Here is an 18,578-nt window from a genome sequence, read left to right on the forward strand (position 1 = left end):
CTCTGGCGCGGAAAAGGAATACTCTATACCTATTTAGTGACTCTGATCATACCTAGAGTCACTAAATAGGGGTACAGAGTATCGTATTCCTCTTCCGCGCCGGAGCCGCCGTTCCGTGTCCGCGATTGGGCCTATCGTATCACGTGGTTTCTCCTCCCAAGAACGTGCCGTCCATAGTCACCTCCATGCAAAACGGGTTTCCTGGGATGTGAGCTGGCTCGACAGCGCGTTGTTCTCCACCGGAGAAGGGGGAGATGGGCGTCCCATTGCTAGGCGACGCAGTCGCGCCTGACTCAAGATGGCGGGCCCGCTCGCCGGCGTGGCTCAGTGTCGCTAATCTGCTCTCTATTTAGTGACTCTAGTCATATCGATCTCAGACCCAAATTCATGTACAACCAAATTAACTACGTTGTATCCACCATAGATGACTTTCACCCGCAATATATAATGACCCCACCGCAATGCCTTATCCTTAACCAAATCAATTCGATCGACCATATATTACAGCACACGTGGGAAATGGGAAAAGCTCACTGGAATATTAAGGGTCCCGTTAGCGGAAACGACATCCTGTGCACGTACACAAGAAAATTCTGCGAAGGCGGCGACACAAAATGTGGCCCTCCGGAAATTATTGATGGCAATCGGCACGCAATGGCGCAACATCGTTTGTCACACGGACACCTACGAATCCATACATTAATGACGTCACGTTGAGTAGCAGTGGGCATACTGCACGACAGTCATTCGTCATGAGACGCACCAGCGACGGACGCACGGTTTGCGTATTGGCGAACTGAATAGCTGTCTATCGGTTCTTACAACAATAGCAACTACACACACATAATAGTGCACGTAATAGACGACCCTCTGTTTACATACACGTGACGTAACGAGCAGACTGGTTCGAGGTTTTATTTTGCTGTGGTGGGCGAGAAGCGGGGAAAATGCGTCTGCTGATAGGCGGAAAAGGTTCCCAAACAGCACAGCATATTGGCCTAATATTGGCAATACTGGACCAATATTGGGCCGACATGGCCAATATTGGCCAATATTGCCAGTATTGGCCAGCACAGCATCGTGGCCAAATATTGGGCTGACATTGTCAATATCTGTCCAATATTGGGCTAAGATGTTGTGCTGCTTGGGTTGATGGGTGCCCACCAGCATGCTTTGCGCGGCAGTGAAACGTAATCGATGACGTAGGGGTGCAGGTCGTCGATAGCGTGGTAATAGACGACCCTCTGTTTATAAACACGTGACGTCACTATAGAAGACCGGCTCGAGGTTATATTTTGCTGTGATGGGCAAGAAGGCGTCGGCTGATAGGCTAATAAGGCTGACAGTGCTCACCAGCGTGCTTTGCGCGGCGGCGTTACGTAATCAATTACGTATAGGGGCGCAGGTCGTCTATAGAGTGCACGGCGATGTATTTTGATTACGGAATGCATTCTAAACATAGGGAAAGTGTGCCCGTGTCGGTATGACACGTGATGCGCTCTCTTCGGTCCCTCTCTCCACTTCTCCTTCTGGTGTAATAATATACGATCGCGCAATAGCTACGTCGTTTTTCTATTGCAATGGGATGGGATTCTAGCGGGCCTTCCGCTCTGCCTAGACCAATGGCGGCAGCTCTTATCAAACGCATGAGTATACGAGTACTTTGCCCTTCGAACCACGCAGGGAAAATTTGATTCAAACCAATTTCACTCCATGCCCCTTTGTCTTTCGCTACCGAATAGCGTATTTGCTTAGTTTTGAATTTGATACAGCCTGTGGACTGCAACGATTCCAACGGGAACCCGATATCGTGTTTGCGCAAGAAGACAGGGCCTCATTTGGTGGTGTACACGGATAAGGCTGGATTGGAATAAATCTCGAGCATTGGAGATGAGCGGTCACATCTAGATATCGTAACAAATCGAGGAAAATCTCAGTACTCTTTTCCTTCGATTTTTATCTCACAGATCTCCCTTCGTTTCTTCCAGCGTCGTCCGGATACTCTTGGTCATTTTTTCCGCGATAGGTATCTTCCTGGAGCCGTGCTTTCCTCCTCAATCTCTTCGGCCGACGTCTCGCCCGATAAAGCCGCCCGTGCGAATTATCAGCAAGGGAAAAAAGGTCACGGAGAACCAACCTCGAATTTACACCTTCGTGTTCAACGCTCTTAAAACGGAACTACGCAGCACGCTCAAGGTCAACCATTCATTGCGCAGAATAATGCCGTTATACATATATATACCTCCTGATTTTCGGAAAGTACGAGGCGTACGCCTTTTTGTGACAATTAACAGAACTACACTCCTAAAAATGATTTTCACCACATAGCACGCTCCTAGCCAACCATCATCCCGAATGACAACGTTCTCGCCCCTGCTTTGTTGAAAACGGGGGGCGGAGCCTATTATGCACGTGCATAATGGCTACAAAATAGGTTCCGCCTCCCGTTTTCAACAAATCAGGGGCGAGACCGTTGTCATTCGGGATGATGGTTGACTAAGAGCGTGCTATGTGGTGAAACTCATTTTAAGAGTGTACATAAGTTCACAAAAAAGGCGCACCCTTCCCGTTTTCAACAAATCAGGTAGGATAACCATATTATTCGGAACGACATATTGGCTAATATCGAGTTGCAGCGGTGAAATCTGTTTTAAGAGTGTTGCGTTATGGAACGCGCTAAAACATATTTCAAATCCTCAGACACTTCACCTACCACAAAAACTCGTTCGAGTATAAAATGCTGTAGGACAAGTAAGGTGAAGCATTCGGCGCGTTTGTGTGCAGAGCTCATAATCAATGAGTGATAAGAGAGTCTCTTGGCACCCTTCCATGCTTTACTTTAGCAGAATCTCGGTGAAAATGGGAAAGTCAAGTCCGATATGAAGTGTAGCACAATCAAAAAGCAACACTGCAGCTTCCTTAGTTTAAGCCTTCCTCAGCTTTACTTTACGAAGACTGCATGCTTCGTCTTTATAGCCCGTAGTTCTCCTACCACTCTTCGATTATGAACTCTAGAGCGGGCTGCTACGTATGCGCATTAGTGAAAAAACAAAAAAAACAAAACAAAAAAACAAAAAACAAAAACAAAACAGCTAACACCAAAGGCAGTAAGCGGGCGCCCCCTAAGGCGGGCTTTCCCACAGCACGACAGCATCGCGCGGGGAAGGTGCTTTTCCCTCGTTTGCCAGAGCTATATGGCAAGCTCTTGTTATAGCTTAAATGGAAGCGAACGTGGTTATATTTTTCGTTATTCTTTCGAGTAGCGCAAGGAACATTATGCAACAGTGAAATGCTAAAGCACAAAAAGGAGCTCGCTCAGACTGAAACTTTTTTAGTTTTTCATTGATGTCCGGTGCGTGGCATGCATACGTAAATTGCATGCAACACGCTAACAGTGTTGTAAGCGTGTATTAAGACAAGAAGCAACTCTAAGTGATGCCGCTACACCAGCACATTGCACAAAAACAACATTAAAGGGCCACTAAAATGAAAAAAAAAATGTCCTCAATTGAAAATCCGTGTTTCAATTAGTATAGTGCAAGCCAAATTAGTTCACACAGCGCTACCGTTTAGAAGAAAAAGCGCAAAGAACAAGAGTGGTGGTGGTGGTGGTGGTGGTGATGGTGATGGTGAAAGGGCTCGCTGTTGTCGGCCTCACAGATGTGGGCAACGTCACGACTGACTGAAGCCCAGGGGAATGTGTGTCCTGGGTCGACTTCTAAGGGAACTGTGCTGACATACGTTTCAAAGAGTCTCGAGTAAAACCCAGGAAAAAAAAAACAGACAGCACAGCCGACACCGGGATTCGAACTCGGGTACCTCCCAGTCTCGACGTGACACAGACGACGTGAAAACAGAGCCCGTCTTTGGTGGCAACCAAAGGAATCCTCAGGAAGCAAAGATTGGCGGCATCCAATGAGCTGCAGGAGAAGCGCGCGCATTCCTATCACGTACGTGTGGGGTTGTAATGCTTACCTAAAAATATCAGAGGCTGAACATACAAGTGAGAAAAACACATCAACACATAAGCAATGATCTGAAGGACGGCAGTTGGACGAAACGTAAGCGAATGCCGGTACCACACCTGACCGGCGATCAGAGATGTGCAGGGTCGAGTCCCGCCAAGAGCACTTGTTGACTTCTCGTCAACCGGCATCCTTCAGATCTGTACTGGGTTACAACACAATCATAGCATCTTTAGGTACTGTACATAGAGGTAAGAGTGGTGAGGTTCACAGTATATCCAAATGCACACGCTGTCACACCCCTGCCACGCCCCTGCCACACGGGCTCAAACAATGACATTAAGCGCCTACTGCCGTAAGTCTTTGCGCCATTACCATACCGGTACCACAGCGGTACCTGTACCATATGAACAATATATTTAATGAAGTTTGTCTGAATGGCAGTTTCTGCTTAGTGAGATCGCCACGACTCATTCGCCAATGAAATGCCTACTCTCAAGCCCATTGTCTGCGCAGAGTAACCATTTTAGTCTTGCATAAAACGACTTTGTACCGTGCAGGGCACGATTATTTCATAATTCGAGGTTACATGAGTATACTTTGACGAGTATACCGACAATAAGCTCGATGACACAGATGATGCCAGTGCCATACTGTTTGTTTTGAATTGGGTGCCAGTTGGTTTTTACGTGACCACGTTAATAAGGCATTTATTTCAGCTTATCCGAATAAAAATAAAGTCACTATTGTTAAATTTCAGAATTTTAATACATGCACTTCGGACATGTTTTTTCACCTTTAATTTTTTATACGGTCGTAAATTTTAGTTGATTAGTGAGCGGGCGGCATCGACATCATGGGGTTTAATGTCATTACAAACTGACGCACGGCAGGACCTTCGTGGATAATGCCGTTCGGCACCCGAATGGCATTACGCCATAATGTCATTTGTTCTGCCCGCGTTGCAGAAGTACCCCTGCCATACGAGTACGAAGATGATATTAAGCGTTTAATGCCGTAAGGTCTTAATGTCATTCGTGGGTACCACATGGAGACATTTAACGACATTTAAATTGTCTGAATGACAGTTTCTGCTTAATTAATGAGATCGCCACGACTCATTCGACAATGAAATGCCTACTCTCGCGCCCATTGTCTGCGCAGAGTAACCATTTTATTCTTGCATAAAACCACTTTGTACTGTGCAGGACAAGGTTATTTAATAATTTCAGGTTACACAAGTATTATTTGATGAAGGAAAAGCTGGAACTGTGTGACATCGTCAAAAGCAAAAGAACGCATGAAGGCGCCGAAGGGGCGGCAATCGACATCACAAACACAAACAGACACAAACTGACGTGTGGTACGACCCTCGTGGATAATGCCATTTGGGACCCTAATGGCATTAGACGATAATGTTATTTGTTCTGCACCTTGTGGCACAGGCATAAGATTCGCGATCACATCCACGCTTGTTGAAATAGGCGTATCCGCTTTCGCATCGACATTGAGAACATCCACACATCGAAGGGCCGATATTTCGAACGATGTTCGAAATATCGCAACTCTCGACATAAGGGTTTTACCTCAATCCACCTTCACCAGACTCCTGGATTTTCAACTTTTCGAACTACAGAGTGCCCTTGACAGCTGAAACTTCCTAGCGTAAGGAAACCAGCGGTAAAAGACGAGAAAAGAGAAGTAGAAGGAGACAAACGCACGTTGGACTCCAGCTACTTCTGTACTACTCCTGTACTGTAAGGACTGCCTACTTCTACTTGTCATGCCTCGTCTTTTACCGCTGGTCTTCTTACACATAGACATGTACGAACAGGCCCAAATATTTACTCTTCTATAAAACTTCGTATCTGCCCTTTCCGACGCTCTTCCGTTTCGGTTTGCCATATAGGAGCATGGGAGGGACTTGGAACATATTTTTTTACTGCGTGATATGAGCAATTGAGCATACTATGCAGACTGGTAGCCGAAGGAGGGGGGAGGGGACATTGGGTAGACGAGCGGTCTGCCCGTCCATGCTGGCGGCGCGTTGCGGCAGCGGAAGGAAGCAGAGGGTTTTCTGACCCGCGAGATTGAAAGCTCTCTTGCGCTCCAGACTCACCTACACTCGCGCTGTTACGCGCTACACTCGTAGTTTTTGTGCGAATGTGTGTCCCATATGGCTTGTAATCCTAATTTCTAGTTCTCCCGGCATATTTTTTTCTCGAGTCTTTCCATGCTCCTTTAAGAGCCCAAAGTCTCTTACCAGTATATAGCTAGCAACCCTGTAGGCAAAGCGAGCTTTGAAGTTAAACGACCCCTCGCGGAAAACTCTGAACCCCAACAACCTCGGACGGTGCAACTCTTGGGGTGCGCATGTTTTTCCGTACTACGTGACGGCACTCGGCGAACATGCCGGGACGATGCCGGCAGCTGCCCACGCGGGGCTCTATTTCGGGACATCGCCCCCTCCGCACAGACACTAGCCCTCAAACAACACCTCAACATCGCGGCGCAGAAACAAAAGTGCACCATAAACGTTCGTTTAGGCCAGGGCAGCTCTTGCTTGCCGCGGCAAAATGACGGATGGCTCGTAGAACACACAAACTAACCAATACACGTAGTATATGCGCATTCCGAAGTTCCGCGCATGCGCTATAGCGGCATTTGGCATAGGCGACTGATGGAGCCTGCGTTGCGTGATTTATTTTTCTGTATACAATGTACCAGCGGAGTCATTATGTCAGCGGTACGTAAATAAACGGTCAGTCATAAAGGCGAACACTGATGCGAGGCTTATGCGCCCTGGATGCCATTCTTCAAAGCTTTCCCTTGCACTAAATGATATGTCAGCAGGTTGTGCTGGTCTTCCCCGAAGAGGGTACGTTGTCCTGCAGACGAAATACCGAGATTTAATTTGTTCTAAATCGACTCTATTATTGTTATTATTCTCGTGTGCCGGACCATCCATCTAATCCTCCTACAAATACACTCTAAAATTTGAGACGTAAATTAGCAAAGGCTTCTCGTCCTGTAAAACTAAATGCTTACACCACACTAATCAGACCAGCCGTAGAATATGCCTCGAGTGTCTGGGACCCACACCACACGAATATGATACCAAAAATTGAAAAAGTTCAGCGCTTATCTGCCCGGACTACTAGTGATTACCATCGGACTTTCTCTGTTACAAATATAATTAAACAATTGGGTTTAGAATCATTGGATTTTCGGCGCAAAATAGCTCGCCTTAAATTTTAGTTTTCGTTGTACAATGGGCATTTGCACATGAATAAAAACCTATACCTCCCGCACCCTCCCCTCCGCTCTGCGAGGCTAAAACATGATAAGTGTATTAAATTAAATTAAACTTATTTTAATTTAAATTTAATTAATGTATAAGTGTATTCATGTTCAGTTTATTCATTCCCCTCTGTATTGCGCGTTTGGGCCTTGAGGGTAAATAAATAAATAGATAATTCAGGCTACGTATTAATGCATTTTCGTATTCCTTTTTTTTTTTTCACATACCATAGAGGAGTGGAATTCCTTCACCCATCCCACCTCACCTCACTCACCTCACCCACCTTCACCTCATCCCATCGTCATTCAAGTAGTTCTTGTTGTTCTTGGAATTCTCTGTCTCCTGAAGGTGCATCATCTCTAAATCTTCATGCATTTGAGCGGAGTGTGTAAAAACCTCTCCTGCTTGGGCGGCAAGCCGTGTGCAGTATTTGTAAATAAAGAAACAAATAAAAAATAGAGGAAATTGTGGAGCAATTACAGCGCCCCCTAGGTTGCAATTAGTCCACGTTTATTAGTCCCCTCCCCTCACGCGAGGCCTAAATCAGGACATTCACCGGTCCGAACACGGATGCATACCGATCTCTGTATGGCCTGCACTTCGTCAAACGCGTTGCAGACCAGGCTGCGCGAAATTACCCCTTCGTACCCTGGCACCTGAAACGGGGACCGACTCCAGCTTGGCCTGCTTGCTATCTCCCTCTTCACTTGCACTTTCTCTAGTCCACCAGAATGAGTTCTTATGCCCTTATCTCATATTTTTTGCCGGATTCGTCGAAGCCAAGCGATGGAGGAACAGTCTAAGGAACGTTATCGCTAAATGCTTTGGCAATCAATACTTGGGTACTATTTTTAATAATGAGGTCGAGCTCGTGTAGCTTCCCCAGAACACGTGTACTTATGTTCCTCCATCCATCACGGGACCATCGAGGGGGAAAATGTAATGTGGATTTCCACGTAGTTTCTTGTCATGGTTGACCAATAGCGCCACATGTGTGCCGGAAGTCCGCCATCTTTGTAAGCTGTTTTCGCGCCGTTATTTTGGTATTACGTTACCTTCTGCGTCGTAGAAGAAATGCCGCTGAGTGGTTTAAATGAAGGAGGAGGTCTGCTTGTAGCCCCTTTTAGGTGACAGTCCACACAGACGCCATGTCGATGAGACGCCATGTCGCGTACTTTCTTATGATGTTCAGATACAATGCGCAACATACTAATTTCCATATTTAAAAAAAAACAAGAAAAAAAACAACGGACTACGTTGTAAAATAATTATTTTATTGTCAGCCACCTGGAGTCTGTGACATCACTGTCCGATTTCCGGTTCTTGTTCTGGATTTGAGATAAAACTCGCAGCACGAAATTTGACATGTACCGTCTGCTCGGAAAAGGCAATTATTTATTGTTTATTGGTACTGGTGGCACTAAGCCGTCCTAGCTGAAGCGACTTCACTGTGCAGAGGCACCAACGTAGTGGCACTTTCGTATGTGAGCCCCATTTTAAAAACGTAGAATGCGGACAGAGTTACAAGTGATCAAGGTATGGTGATCTGAAGATACTGAGTGGTACCTTAATCCAATCAGCAACAGTTTTAACAAACGTCAGAAGAAAAAAAAAGAATTCTTAAATCTGTTTGTACCAGCGTATACTGGTCATAAAATCAGTTCATAGCTGAGTCGTATTTGCCTATTTTGCATGTTAGATACGTCCCAAGCAGCAAAACATCTTGACCCAATATTGGACCAATATTGGCAATGTCAGCCCAATATTGGACCAATATTTGGCCAGTATTGCCAATATTGTGCTGCTTGGGGTATTCGTCAGGATTAATGGCTGCTGGCCTGCATATCACCAGGTGACGGCATTGCGCTCTCTTGTCGACTTCTTTACCGATTCGAACCTGCTTGACACCCTGTGACAGCTTCTGTGACACTCTGTGTTCGCGCCGTCTCTGACATTATGAACCAGTGAGTGTTTCTCTCGTTCATAACGTCTCCCCCTTTCCTTTCCCCCCTTTCCCTTTACGCTTTCTTCTGCTTGATCCACTTGACCTGTTTCCTGTTTGTTTATTTGTTTGTTTTTCCTCTTTTTCCTGGCTCCATTGTTCCACCCACAAACGCGTTTTGGAGTAGCCAGTCCTGACTGGGGTCGGGACTAACATATCACCATATTTTTCATTCATTTCCAATTCCAATTCCAAATTCCAATAACTAATTTGTGGGTATAGAGCAGCTACCTCATGCGCGTTTCCGCCGATAGGACAGCATTCCTAATTTCGTCTCAACAAGCATTTCTGAAGCTGAGTGAGCAATGGAGCTCAGCTTTAACCTCAAAACCAGCCGACTGCACAGACTATATTCCTTTCACACGCAAAAATGAGAAACATAAATGTCCATAAATAACTGTTTCTAACAGCTTAGCAGAGCCATCATACGCCTATACTCTCCCCCGAAGTACTTTCAAGCGCCCAGTTCCAGTGGAATAATATTTCAATTAAGAGTCGGGAAACCCTGTGAAGCGCCGTTGGAGGACTCAATATGACTTATTTAGGGAGCCTGAGAGCGGGTCGAACAAAGCATTGTCTGGTGGCGGTCGATGGACAATGAAAGGGACTGCCTTTAAAACACGGCCTTCCATCTCGGGTCATATGTCAAGAACAGCGGCGTCTTGTACTGTCTGCTTTAGTTCAAAGCGGTTCCTTCGCTTCAGGTCGCTTTCACTACAGAAGGGTGGGGTAGATGGAGAATGGCCTCAAAACGTATAGGCAGAAAAACTTAATCGGGAAGCCTGATTAGAAGTGGATGACGACATGAAATGTCTGCACCAAATGTTCGATTTCCCCGGCTTTGAATCCGGGCCACAACAGTCAATACGGTGAGACAGTTTGCTTTTGCGTAGAGGAGAGGGGGTAAGTAAAGTTTTGAGAAACCACGTGACAAAGTGTCTGTCCAATGACAAGGCAGCAATAAGGGCGGTACTCGTAGACCGGCATCGGTACACAGAAGAGATCACGTGGTGGTGGTGGTGGTACTGAAAGAGCCCGCCGTTGTTGACCTCACAGAGGTGGGCAACGTCACGACTTATGCTCTGGGGGGAATCTGCGTCCTGGGCCGACTTCTAAGGGAACTCTGCCGACATATGTCCGACAGCGTCTGAGGAAACCCCAGGAAAAACCCCAGACAGCACAGACGGCACCGGGATTCGAACCCGGGTAGTCCTATAGTCTCGACGAAGAAACCACGTGCGCCTCACGTTGAGATTGTACCCCCTATTTGGGAGAGGAAGCAATGAGGTCGCTGCGCGTGCAATAGGGGAGAGAGTGAAACTGGAGAGCTGCGCAAACAGCTGGCCTACCTGCATAGCGTTTCATGTCTTTCCATGTCTTCGTTTTCCGACAACATTATTAGCGAGATTGAGTACATGTGACGGTGTTCGCGATAACCTTTCCTGTATGGCGGTGACCTTTCCCGAAAGCGGCTAGTTAGCTGAGTAGCTGAACGGATAGTTCTGACGGTCTTGCCACGAACTGCCTACCTTTAGAACAGCGTTATCACACTATACAAACACAAACACACAAATGAACGTAAACAACAAAAGGGTAAGAGTTTATTTACAATATGTAAGTAGAGTGGGAGGATTCTCATCCTACACCAAAGGCGGCTACGTGAAGGAGTGTCGGAACCGATCTACGAGCCACGTCCGTGGGTCCTGAACCCAGATGGGTACGTAACCACCGGCCGTGTATGCCATGGCTGGTTTGAGGACGTCGCCTAGACAGCCTGCCCAGTACGCTTCCCTTATCAGGGAAATCGCCCGAGTGAGCTTCTTGACGCTCCTGGTCTCTCCAGTAGTCTTTGTGGCCACGTGCATGAGGTAGCCTGTGCCATCACCACAGTTTGATGAAAATTCGTCCATCAAACAGAAGCGAGACAAGCTCCCCATTTGCAGCTGCCACTTCGCAATTAATGCGTCGTCCCATTTCTTCCAGGGGGCATCGGCGACGGCTGGTACTGTTACGACGTACCAATGGCCGTCAACGTTGCCCTTGTCGTTGGCTACCATGCCTAGCAGCTCGTTGATGGGCTGGGGGACGCGGATGGTGGCGGGGAGTCCAGTGATACAGCACCGGTTTATCTCTGATGCTTTCGCCAGACGACTAACATGGCACGCTCTTATGTAGAAGAGCTTCTGGACCACGTCTTCCATCTCAGTTTTGGTCATGACCGGGGTCGTGCGGGAGTCGACAAAGTCATAAAGGAGTGAGCCGAGTGGCTTCACCGCCTCAATGTCAATGGGCGTTTCCACGATTTCTAATGTTGGTATGCACCTTCCGAAACGTTGGCGAACGGCTGGCTGTCTCCAGAAAGGGTCCTCTTCTGGTCCACGGGGCGTGTACCTTGTGCTGATGCGGAGCGTTTGAAGCGCTTCTACGGGGTCGGTTCGTCCACCAGATGATGTTGCGGACGCGCCGAGGGTCTTATCTTGGCCACTCATTCCGGTACTGATATCCTAGTGAGAATGATCGAATCAGTACCAAATCGAGCCGCGCGCTTTATCCTATCAAATTACAACGCACATCAAGTGCAACATACATGAAACAACTTTTACGCTTATCACCTCTCTCGCATCGCCGTAAAATGGCCCGTCTCATCCTATTCCTAAAAGTATACTACCACGATGATCCCGTTCTTTCGTCTTACCTATCGTCTCCACTGTACATTTCACAACGCGTCGATCACGCACGTAAAGTCTTCGTGCATTCCTTGCGACACCAATTCTTTCTCGGACTCATTTTTCATCCGCACACCTCGTGAATGGAATTGTCTACCGCGGAACGTTATTGATATCCGCGACTCATCCACCTTCAAGGACACACTCGAAAACTTACCCCCCCCCCCCCCCCAGTTAACATCACGATGTGTCAGTGTTCATTGTACTTGTAACTACATTACACGTATTATTGTTTCTGTTACATTTGTATTTACGGAGCTTTATCTTTTGTTATATGCTTGTCTGTTTGCCCCTCCCTTCTGCAATGCCTCACAACCCTGAGGGTACTATAAATAAATAAATTAATAAATAAATATGATCAGCTAATCGCCTCGTTCCTTTGAAGCGGGCGACGTCACGGTGCTGATCTTTTGATTTAACAGCCTCCTTCGTCGTATCCTTCTCGTTGAGAGTTACGATCTACTAGGACACCATATTGCATCTATCTGAAAACGATCAGTCGCCTGAAGAATGGTGCCTGGAGAAGTTTGAAAGAACATTGCGCTTAGTATAACGAGTAACAAGAAAAATATTAAGAACAAAGAAGGAGAAAAGTTACAATAAAGAAACTTCAAGTGTCTTTCAAGTGTTTGTTCGGTATCTAAAAGCTATTACAGAAATGCGGTTGGTGCACGGAAACGGCAAGTAATTATTGCAGCGAAAACAAAAAAAGCAGTTGACATACATAGCTTAAACGTATGCTAATGTAAGTTCCTATATAGACGCACCTTATCAAGAAAAAAAGAAAGAAAGAAAAAGCTTGCGTGCGATCCACAAGCACTCTCCTTTCCGCCAAACGGGAGATGTACACGTCAAAGAACGGGGCTGAGTCTGCCACGAAGTCACTCAAATGTACTTGTGACAGTTGAATATTTGGGTGAAATTACATGCGCCTATTTCTCAACCTAATCACCCCTGACCTGTAATGCACTCGTAGCGCCGATGCATTAAAGTTAATCACGCGCCGAATTCTTGACTTTACCGTCATCTCGAAACCAGCTTGCGTCACCAAAGTGATCTTCGAAAGCTGGAAAAAATGTGGAAATCTGAAATCTGCCAAGTCCCCAGGATGACGGAAGCTTCCGCCGCAAAGTCGACTCTACTCGTGTTGCTCTTTTTGTGCCCCTTAAAATGTGTATCAGAAACAACGCCTTTAACATTAAATGAGTTTAATTTAACCTCGTGATTATAAGTTACCAATGTCCTAATTCCCTGTGAACTTCCGCCCTAACTCTCTCCGTTATACGTTTCACATGCGTAAATTTAAATAGTTAAACATGCACTTTCTTCATTTCTTGCTTGCTATCTGTGGCTCATTTATTGTAGTGATGATAATGATAATTCGTGGATTTACATCGCGAAACAGCTACTATAACGAATTCATTTCGGTGATACATGCATGTAGTAGATAACTTTCATTGCGCGAGGAGAAATATTTCCACTCTTGTGCCCCTTTAAAACGTACCGCACTATGCGCTTAAAGATACGGACGCATCCGTTACAGTCGATTTCGAAACTACCGTGTCATTTTATTCCTCGTTGACCACTGACCAGACGAATCGAAAATTCAACGCGAGATTGCGACGCAGTTTGCCTGCTATTTGATTGAATAAATGGCAAGAGCAGGCGCCGGATGTTGAGAGTATGCCCGAAATCCCTCTCTGGAAAAACGAGAAAACGTTACGCTCTAAGTACCAAGTAGAGCACAGCCTTGAGAAAAAAGATGGCGCGGCGATGCGGACGTCTGGATGGCGCGAGAGGCCCTCTCACTCCTCCTGTTAGGCAATGACGTCACGCGGATAATCGTTGTCGCCTTTAAAATTCGTTTAATGCCGTTTTCCGTGTCGCATTGGTATAAGGTTTCGACGGGATAGTACCATACAGCGAAATGGGCCATTTCATAAAATGTTAACGCAGCATGCGCAAAACAGTGGGGTATTCTATCGGGACTTTGGCGAAACAATGTGGTTGTCATTCGTCGTCTGCCATTCGTATCCACATAGTATCGGGTTGCACATTTTTGCGGGTGAGAGGCAACATTTGGTGAACTTATGGAGCGGAAGACTTTTTGATAAACATGGCAGTTGCATGGTCGTTCAGCGGCTGTAAAGAAAAGTGCAGCAAGGAGAAGAAGTTTTGGCTTTTTTCGGTTTTCGTGCAAACGACTGAACCCACAACAGAAGTAGTAGTGCAGTATTTGCTCGCTGCTCGGGCACAGAACACCGGTAATAACCTTGTTTCATACTGCGATGACAGATGCGTACCCCCCTCAGGTACAGTGTTGCATCCCGGACGCTCTATGAACTTCAGGTTATGTTCAAGTATGCTTTTATGACCAACGGAGACAGCACGCACATGGTTTCAGTTGACGCCATGATTGACAACCGTTCTACTTCGCCAGTTAGCCGAGCAGTGGCGCCAGCTCTTTCCGAAAAGGCGGATTTGATGCTCCTCGAGCATTTGGATGCCGCACAATAGCACTTCTCGTCGAGGCAATCACGAGGCAGAGTTATACAGAACAGCGCGTGCGACGAACAAAACAAATTTCATTTCCTTTAAAACGCGCACGGAAGCGAACGAGTGCAATACTGCATTAGTGTGCCTTCCGACTCGCGGCTCGCGACTGTTGTCTGCGTAGCGAGTACAGTCTACGGAACATTCTACGTTGCGCAAGGATCGATACCGGGACGTTCTGTGGAGTTTCCAAGCACTTTGGGTTTCCTCCGAGAACTTTGTTGTATGCGAAATGAAGGAGCGAAGTGTGCAAATGGGGGCGCGCACACGTACGACCGACTCACACCGCGCGAGCGGGGCGAAGTTGCACGCGGTTGGTCTCTGTTGGCACATTTCAAATGCACGAGAAACCAATAGAAGTGCTTGCGTCGTAACCTTCGCCACTGGCAATCTACGGAAATGCAGCGTAGAATACTTTCTAGAGAGACGGAAGTAGTTGATTCAATCTTTCAATATACTCTCTTGGTCTCATATTGTGACTCTTATGCCTTTGTGCACAGACATTATCAGCCCATGAGGGGCTTCGTGTCGTTCCAGGACAAAGATGTGTACTCTAAGAAGAAAAGTAATGAATTGGGGAGAAATTACAGCCCCAAAAAGACTAAAGTTACTATTTTTTTTTCTTACAGTGTACTATCATTACTGACCCATCACCTCATCGTTCCATACCTCGTAGTAACCAATGTGCTCTACGGCAGAGAGCCAGAAATCAAGTGGGAAACTTCCTCACCCAGCGTCACTATACAGAGTGTTGTTGTTGTTTTTTTCGTTTTTTTTTTGTCCGTTACAGAATTATTATAAAAAAGCCAGGAAAGCAGAATAGATGTCGTTTTTGCAGTTGAATTCTACGGCCAGGCTAACATCCTCTCACAAGTGGGATAGAACGGGGAAGTTGGTAATCGTTCATATTGAAAATGCAGCATGGAGACAGGACTAAAGGGGAATAAAACATACAACGACGTATGAACTATTACCAACTTCCCCGTTGCAAGATCGCGTGTCCTTGTATGTTTTAATCCCGTATAGTCCTGTCTACGTGCTGAAAGCCATTCTACGTTTAAAAAAATGGTGAAACACGCACGTGCCTTAGGATATCCATCCCCGAATTTTGATATGGAAATGAGCCGAGACCAAAAAAGCGCGCCTCAGAAGCGCATCACCTTCGCCGATAGGAGGCTTATCTGGGCGGGAAAGCAGTTTGTCTGGCGCGCAGGTGAGCCTACTACTCCAATCATGTCCATTGCTCCAAATCACGTGACCCTCTGACGTGAAATGAGGGCTCTACGCCCTGCGTTCCAGGTGGCCGCGGTTTCGGTTTCGGTTTCGGCTCATGTGCATATAAAAATTCCGGGGTGGATATCTTCATGCACGTGCGTGTTTCAGGATTTTCTAAACGTGGAATGACTTTCAACTAGGATGGTCTCTCATTCTGATCTCCCGCTTTTGCAAGGAATTCCCTAATTAAAGAGTTCATTCATGAATTTTAGGTAATTAATCATCTTGTAGTTCCATACTTTCTTCGAGAGGATGTCAGCCTGGCAGTAGAACTCAACTGCAAAAACGACATCTATGCCGCTTTCATGTTTTTTTTTTATAAACATTCTGAAACGGATAAGAAACAGCCTGTATATGTATTTGCTGTTGTTGTTGGTCTGGAAACTCCTTCGCGTAATGTTGTTGATAATTAATGCCAAGACCGATACATGCAAACGGGCGGAGGGACCACGACAACTGAGAGAGAATGCACAGCGTGACTCACGCGCATGCGCTGTCGCAGAGGCGTTTCCCGAAACAGAGGATCACATCATCGCCGACAGCAAGAAGCAGGTTTCGTTGTGAATCGTGGGCACGTGATGCTCCCTTTCCCATTTACTCCATTTGTTCCCTTCCCATGTTCTTTGATTCCCTCCCCCCTAAACTCGTTCTGCAACGACTTCCGTAACGCAAGTTCCGGAAGCAGAAAAGCAGGAAATATCAGGTGACACAGAAACTAAAGTACGTCGTGCGGCGCCCCCTAGAGAGAGTTTTTGCGGTCCAATGTGCAGTCGGCACTCGTTAGAGCGGATCTGGCTATCATGGACATCCGGTTTTCACGTACCCACAACTTCACGAGTCTCTCGTTGTGTTTGGTCTACCTACATTTTTTATATGTAGAACTTGTTTTTCAACACACCTCTTCATAACAGACTATGGTTTACAGCAGAGTGAATTTAAAGTAAAATTTATTTTACTGAAGCGGCGTGGACTTTTGTGTTGCCCAAGTACGACAGTTTAATCCCACTTGATTCGGAGCAGAAAGGATCGTGTGCCCGGCAATATACAATGCGATGGACGGATTGAGAGCTAATCCAAGGCAAGACAATGAAGTTTCAACTCGGTCATTTGAGGTTTTATGCCCGTGACAAGCGCTGTTGAGGTTACAGTAAGCTGCCATTGGGATTTCTTTCAGCGAGCAATTGAAGATTATCGTTTCTGTGGAGCGAGACGAAAGGCAATCAGACGTTGCGAGTGTCACGGGTCCGTCCAAGCAGACCGTGAACTTAATAGCGAAAAACAAAGGAGATGCCACCCTTATTTTGGATATAGTTCACTCTGGGTAAACAGACTTTTACTATTGGATTACGACGGTCCGTTGTATCGAACTTTGACTTTTTTTTTTCTTTAATGCGTGAAGACACCAACAAAAACCCCGGAAGTCAAGAAGACAAAAAGCCTTGCTCGTAAAAGTTTGCGCACAAGATCCTGCGTCTTCTGCTTCGTCATAACGTATGGCAGGACACTTCGAGAAGAAGCTCGACTTATTTTCGTTAGTTCTTCATTTACTGTGTGTACCGGTAGACACGCAGCAGTTAATAGTGAGTTTTGGTGCATCTTACGCTATAACCTTTGCGTCTGTACGGGATAGCGCTGGCGGTTCTGCGCACCTGCAAAACATAATGGGATCTTCGCGCATTGCGTAGAATCACCATGCTATCCGCTACGTACGCACTCGCTATCATGAGCACTTAGGAATAGACGGAAATAGACGGAACATGACGGCGACGACACCATAATAACATGTCTCAGGGGCTCTACTCCCATTGGTTCAGATGTCATGACGGGCTGAAGCGTTTTCTTTTTTTTTTTTCCCCTTTTTTTTCCTACAGGCAGGAGCGTAGTCAGAGAAAGGATTATACGTATCCAGCCCATGGCAATCTCCCGTAAAGCGTGCTTTGACTGCAGCGTCACCGTGTATGCAGGAGAAGCAACCAACCATTATTTTTTTCTTTCGAATATTTTAGAGAGCAGAAGTAATGTTACTGTGCCATTTTAATGGAATGTGGTAATGTATAGCGAAATGACGCCTTCGGAACTGCTTTGACCTCGGGAAGACAGTAATGGTGCGTAATTTAAAATGAAGAGGGCTGCAGCGACCAAATGAAGGGGCGTCCTGGGCCGACATTTGTCTTAAAGCGTCTGAGGATAAAACCCAGGGAAAACACCCAGACAGCACAGCCGTCCCCGGATTCGAACCCGGGTCTTACCTCTCGGGTGATTGCGATGATTGGGGTGGGTGGGGTGGGTGGGGTAATGGCTGGATCGGCTCGACGTTGTTGGCCACACAGCAGTGGGCGTCGTCACGACTATAGTGGGGTGCTTCATGATAAGCCAATCACCTGATTGCCTTGAATATCTTTGATTTGGCTGCTTCCTTTATCGTATAGAGTGCTTTCGGCCTGCTAAAACTCAGTACAGTCAAACTCCTTTAGAGCGAACGCCTTTTTAACGAAAGTACTAGCAGAACGAATTTTTTTCGCGGTCCCGCCAGAGCCCCATAGGACTAATGTATTTTTCAAACATTTAGCACGAATTTCTTTACAACGAAAATACCTTAATAACGAACAAAAATGCGGCCCCAACGTAATTCAACGTAATTTCCAACACATACAACGAAGCTCCTCAGGTGAGTTCGGTGGGGTTTACGAGGATTATACGTACATACCAAGTTTTTCTCCCGGTGCGGCCCCCCTCCTTTATGATCTACGTTTCCA

The 18,578-nt window shown here is 46.3% G+C and overlaps 1 protein-coding gene across 4 annotated transcripts in view; it reads right to left on the reverse strand.

Annotated features, from left to right (window-relative positions):
• Positions 1 to 10,841: 10,841 nt before the first annotated feature.
• The window catches only part of LOC135399188 (uncharacterized), a 43,020-nt gene continuing 35,283 nt past the window's right edge, over positions 10,842 to 18,578 (reverse strand). For all 4 annotated transcript variants that reach the window (XM_064630956.1, XM_064630957.1, XM_064630958.1 and 1 more), the window contains one exon: positions 10,842 to 11,772. In XM_064630956.1, the coding sequence (XP_064487026.1) occupies positions 10,924 to 11,757 (834 nt within the window). In that variant the 5' untranslated portion in view covers positions 11,758 to 11,772 and the 3' untranslated portion in view covers positions 10,842 to 10,923. The remainder of the gene's footprint in view (positions 11,773 to 18,578) is intronic.

This window comes from Ornithodoros turicata, chromosome 6 (genome assembly GCF_037126465.1).
Source record: "Ornithodoros turicata isolate Travis chromosome 6, ASM3712646v1, whole genome shotgun sequence".
In the NCBI taxonomy this organism is placed as follows: Eukaryota; Metazoa; Arthropoda; class Arachnida; order Ixodida; family Argasidae; genus Ornithodoros; species Ornithodoros turicata.